Source organism: Poecilia mexicana, unplaced genomic scaffold, assembly GCF_051168715.1.
Source record: "Poecilia mexicana isolate PSO_F unplaced genomic scaffold, ASM5116871v1 scaffold_2, whole genome shotgun sequence".
Lineage (NCBI taxonomy): Eukaryota > Metazoa > Chordata > Actinopteri > Cyprinodontiformes > Poeciliidae > Poecilia > Poecilia mexicana.
This window is the reverse complement of record NW_028263371.1, coordinates 41,874,875-41,880,182: the sequence shown is the minus strand read 5'-3', so window position 1 is coordinate 41,880,182 and position 5,308 is coordinate 41,874,875. Positions and strand designations below refer to the sequence as shown.

The window sequence follows — 5,308 nt, the reverse complement described above, 5'->3', positions numbered from 1 at the left end:
ACTTTTCCAGATTTGTTTACATCTCGTCAATATTGCCAGAAGTGGGTGGAGCAGTCAGAAATTATAGGTAAGGCCAGTATTACTTCTGTATATTTTTTCTCAAATAGAAGTACAAAATTATACATATATTAAAAAAACACAGATAAAAAAGGCCAGTCTCGTACTGAGTAATTGCTTGATTGTAACATCTTTTTAAACTTGTGAAAATAATGTAACAGGACGGACTAATATAAAAAGTCATGCACAAATTGTGATATTTTAAAGGAAAACAATGTAAAAATATAAATGTCACATTGATGCAACTAATTAAGACAGAAGAAACACGATAAGCTTGAAATCAGTACTTACAAAGTATAAAACTGCTAAATATTCTTTCAGTGACAAGGTGTACTGTGCACTGAATATTTACTCTCCTCCAGAGGGCTTAGATAGAAAGGAACAGTTGAACAATTAGGTTTTTGCACAAAGAAACCTTCCTCACTGAAAAGCATGCAGATTCATAGACAGGTACACAATAATAATAATATAAAAGCCTTAAGAGACTGTACAGTAAGAGAAAATTTACAATGAGAAGTAATATAATGTACATTTATTAAAAGGCATACTTACATAAAAGTAGAATAATTTACAAATGCACAAAATAAAATAATTAACAAAAATCAGCACAAAATAATATACTTCAAGTCAAAGTTAAAAAAAAAAAAAACTAAAATGCAGCCAATTGTTCTTACGACAACTTTTATTTATTTATTCAAAAACGTACTCAAGTAAATTTAACTGAGTAACCATAAATACAATAGTTACTATTGACCTCAGGAGAGAAATAACACTCAAGTAGAAAAAACATTATTTTAAAATGTACTCAATAGAAATAAAAGAGTATTAGGTGAAACTGTTACTCAAAAACTTTACAAAGTACTAAACAATTTCGAGAGGTAATCTATCATGTTTTTGGAGTGTGGGAGGAAGTCGTGGTACCTGGAGGGAACAAACGCCATGCAGAAAGAACCCTGGCTGGGATCCAAACCCAGCCTGGGGGAGGGGAGTTCAGGAGTGTCTTTAAAAGTTCAAATTACTTCCAGTCACAACATTTTTATTTAGTCTCATTCCCATCCTTATAAAAATGTCAATTAAATCACCAAAAACTTTATTTTAGTAATTAAATTCAAAGACTCAATCTTGTGTATTAATATAACTTGATTATACACAGTTATGCGTATACTAAACTAATTCATTAATACAGTATTTTAATATATGTAACCTATGAATACAAAGTCAGCATTATGTGACAAGTTGAAGAAGGAACACATACAAACTTAGAAACTTCTGAAAAGTTAATAAACATTCAGATAGTTTATCTCCAGCTTCAAAGCTCATCAACTCATCAAGCTCAGGTAATTTCACAAACCTTTGCCACCCAAACCCCAAACACTGAAAACCATCATTTGATCAGGCACTAAAACTCTCATCTAACGGCCTTAAAAGCTTATTAGCTCTGACATTATTTTAAATAGCTGTGGTTGTTTTTTTTTTTGTTGTTTTTTTTAACAATCTTTATTTTTATGAAGTATTTTCAGTGACTTCCCACACTTCCTTTTTGAGTGCAGTCAGTTTTCTCATTCTAAATTAAAATCAACATTTGACTCCAAGTGAAACGATTTTATAGTTTAACATGTTTTTTTTTCGCCTTCATTGATTCTTTTGTCTCAGTAGTCGTATAAGGAAAGCAACACATCATGTTTTAACATCACAGCACCAGAGCTGTTACTATTTGTTACTCTCAAGTATTTGTCATTTAACCATCCCAATAAACCTCTTAAAAAAGAAGGAAAGAGCACAAATAACTGGGAGATTAATTAAAAAGTAAATTTATTTCAGTAATTCAACCCAAAAAGCAAAACTCTTAAAATGAAATATAATCTTACCTTACATTTAAGTAATTAAAAAAAAATTAAATACTGTTGAGCTGGATTCAACAACAATGTTGTGCTTGAGGCAAAGTGTTCATAAACTTTACTTTCTGAAGCTGCCAGGAGTTTCATTCAGTGTTTTTTGACTCCCTGTTTTCGTTTAGGTCCATATGGGACTTGACACCTTTAGTCATATTTGTCTTAGTCAAAAAAGAATGCAGAAAAAAAAATCTGTTCACCTAAATGTGTCCATATCTACCCTCAGAGCAGTGACAAAAAAAAAGCTTTAAACAACTGGAAATTTGACAAACAAGGCTCGACAAAAACCCAATTTTATCTTCATAATCCACACAGTAATCTGGCTTTTTTTGTAATTAAAGATCATTTTAATGAGTATGTAATCAATTTCCAAAAATCTAAGCTAACATAAAAAGTGACTCTTCATTAGCTCTAACAATTAAACTATTTTATAAATGCAAGCACTTGGATGGTATTTTCTATACCAATTTATTCCTCCCATAGCAACAGGGAGCAGGGGCAGATACCATTCTCCAGTCATTACACCATTACACCCTGAAAGAGACGCCACAGTGTCACATAACCACTTCCAAAGGGCAAAATAGAGTTAGGCAAGTTAACGTGGACGATTTAGGATTGAGGGTGGAAGACAGTGTCCCCAGCAGAAAAATGCAAACTGCATGCAGAAAGGCCCTCAGCTGGGATTTAACCCCTGACCTTCCTGCAAGGCAAAAGTGTGACCAACTTCTCCACTGTGCAGCCTTTGAATGGATTTCAGAAAATCCCATCACAAGACATGAAACATGGTTTGCAAAAAAATACTTTTGTAAATTTGTCTCATTCTTCCATTTCTGTGCTCTCAGATTTTTTTTAGGAGAAATAAACAGAAGAAACAATGCCTCACATGTTCAGACTTCAATAATTCAGAAAATTATCCATTTATGAAAACTCAAACTGCACACAACTAAAGTAGGAATAAATACAAAACTGAACAAGCTGTGGTTGCAAACTTCATAACAATAAAACAGCAGATACCAACTGAGTTACAGTACACAATACAACAAAAATATTTAATTTTAATATCACGTTTAAACCTTAAAGAAAGCCATGCTGAATTAATAAAGTCATGCTTAAGTCTAATAAATATCTGTACAAAATTTACAACAAACCTAAATAGGAGTAAAAAACGGTTTGATAGAAAAGATACAAAAAATGAACGTCAGGATAATTGAGGCTAAAGCGTCACATTTTGTTTACATCTGAGAGATTGTACACATTGATCCCATAAATTAGACTCCCACCACCCAGAAGTCATCATTTCCTTTGCCTGTTTGGGTTGGACATGATATGATATCTGCATGACATCGATATAAGAGGTACTTCATCCCACAACAATTACGGTTGTTGAAAAATCACAAATGACTGTAATAAAAGGCTCAAGGCGTTGCTGAAACAATATCTCATTATCAGACACCTCATCAGGTCCTCCATGTGATTGCCTGTGTCGGGAGTAAAAATGATACAAGCACAAGTGCTGCGTTACGTCGTGAAGCGGCATCGGAGGGAAAATGTCTCTGCCCCCGGCTGGTTTCAAGACCTGCGGGGCTCAAGTCCATGAGAGAGCTGAGTTAGGGTCCTTTGGTTGTCGATCACGCTGAGCTGTCGAACGTAGGTCCAAACGTCGGGGTGATGCTTCCCAGCCTGAGGAGAATCCGGGCCTGATTTGATTAAAAAATGAGAAAAGTTATTAAAAAAAAACAAAAAAAAAAAAAAAAAACCTAACAATGTGAAAGAGGATCCTTTGGATACCTTTTAGAAAATAATAGATTTGAGGATTTTACTGTAGCACTTACTGAATGTTTGGCTCCTAAAATATCTCACTGTCTTCACTGTCTTAGCTATCATCCGCTGCAAAGCAGAAAACTACAGTCAGCGGCAAATATCTGCAATTGCATGAAAACTAAAGAAGGGAAAGAAATCCACACCAACTGTCAGACAATGACCTGCACCTGCAGTGCCTCACCATTTTCTCAAAATTGACCAAATTGTCGATAAATGTTTTGTTGCCCTCGTGAGTGAATGTCATGTCTGTGGGAAATAAAAAAACAGGAAAACAAACATGGAGAGTTAAAGGTGCTGGAGAAGCAGTGCAACACCAAAGCAATCGAAGTGCAATAAAAACGAACAGTTATCGAATCAATGGGGATGACCTTTTATCATCAGCGGCATGAAGGGAATGACGGGCGGGGCCAGTTTGGCGACTGTGAGTCGATACGCCCGGTGATTCCTGGACGGATCCTGCAGAAACATTGAGACGGTTCTGAGATCGGCTTTGCTACATCACAGCTTGAGTGCCTTGCAAAAGCTTTCATAAACTTGAACCTTTTCACATTTTGTCTCCTTACAACAATGTTTATTTTATAATGTGTGTTAGGTCAGTCCAAAGCATCATAATTATTTAGTAAAAGGAAAATTATATATTGCTCTCTCATTAGCTCCATGACGCTGCCACCCCCACGTTTCCCCGATTGTGTTATTTTTCTGTCACAGGAAGTGTTTTGCATCTGGGTAGAAAGAATGATTAAGCTCTCAAAAATTAGTTGTAAATAAAATCATAAAAAGTGTGATGCCTATGTCCATTTAGGCTATGTTACTGTAACACTTCTAAATGAAATCCAGTGCAACCGTTTGGCTTCTGTTGCCTAACGTGTACATAACTTGACGCAGTTTATTCTCAATACGAATCCAGCTGTTCTGTGAATGTCTCAGAGGTTTATTGGGGAGCATCAACGAACAAATAGGAACCAATGCACTGTAAGTAGGTCAAGGAGAAAGTCGTTAGAAATGTTAAGTTGTTATACTTAGCATGTTTACACTTAGCATGAAACATGCTTAGCATGTTTTTCTTCTCATAGAATATATAAAATGTGTGCATTACACGTTTTTGTAATGTCCTTTGGGCTGTACTGCTGATTGTGTTTAAAAAAAAATAAAAAGAAGGACAGAAAATAATAATAAGACAAAATCCATCTGTCCTGAAGTGTGGCTTGTTGATGAGGAATAAGGCACGGTTTGACTTTAATAATATCCATAAGGAAAGACTTTAATAATATCCATAAGGTTCACAACACCAGGAAGACACAGGTACTAGATCATTAACTCAGGAAGAACAATGACGTGAACTATGACAAGGAACCACAAACTATGACTAAGACTAACAAATGACAAGGATTCAGCGGGGAGCAGGAGACACAGGTGAGGTTAAATACACAGGGGACAATCATGGAAACAAGAAACAGCTGGAACAACTCGGGGGCTAGACATGACAACTAAATTAACTAATAAACACACACAAAAACCCTCAACCTTACGCAATCAAT

General features: G+C 35.3%; 1 protein-coding gene across 1 annotated transcript in view; it reads right to left on the bottom strand.

The window, feature by feature from the left end:
* Nucleotides 1-574: 574 nt before the first annotated feature.
* The window catches only part of rapgef4a (Rap guanine nucleotide exchange factor 4a), a 35,364-nt gene continuing 30,630 nt past the window's right edge, over nucleotides 575-5,308 (bottom strand). Inside the window, exons 28-31 of the mRNA XM_015008541.2 lie at nucleotides 4,139-4,226; nucleotides 3,952-4,016; nucleotides 3,782-3,836; nucleotides 575-3,646 (exon numbers count right to left, since the gene is read on the bottom strand). Of these exons, the coding sequence (XP_014864027.2) occupies nucleotides 3,519-3,646; nucleotides 3,782-3,836; nucleotides 3,952-4,016; nucleotides 4,139-4,226 (336 nt within the window). The 3' untranslated portion in view covers nucleotides 575-3,518. The remainder of the gene's footprint in view (nucleotides 3,647-3,781; nucleotides 3,837-3,951; nucleotides 4,017-4,138; nucleotides 4,227-5,308) is intronic.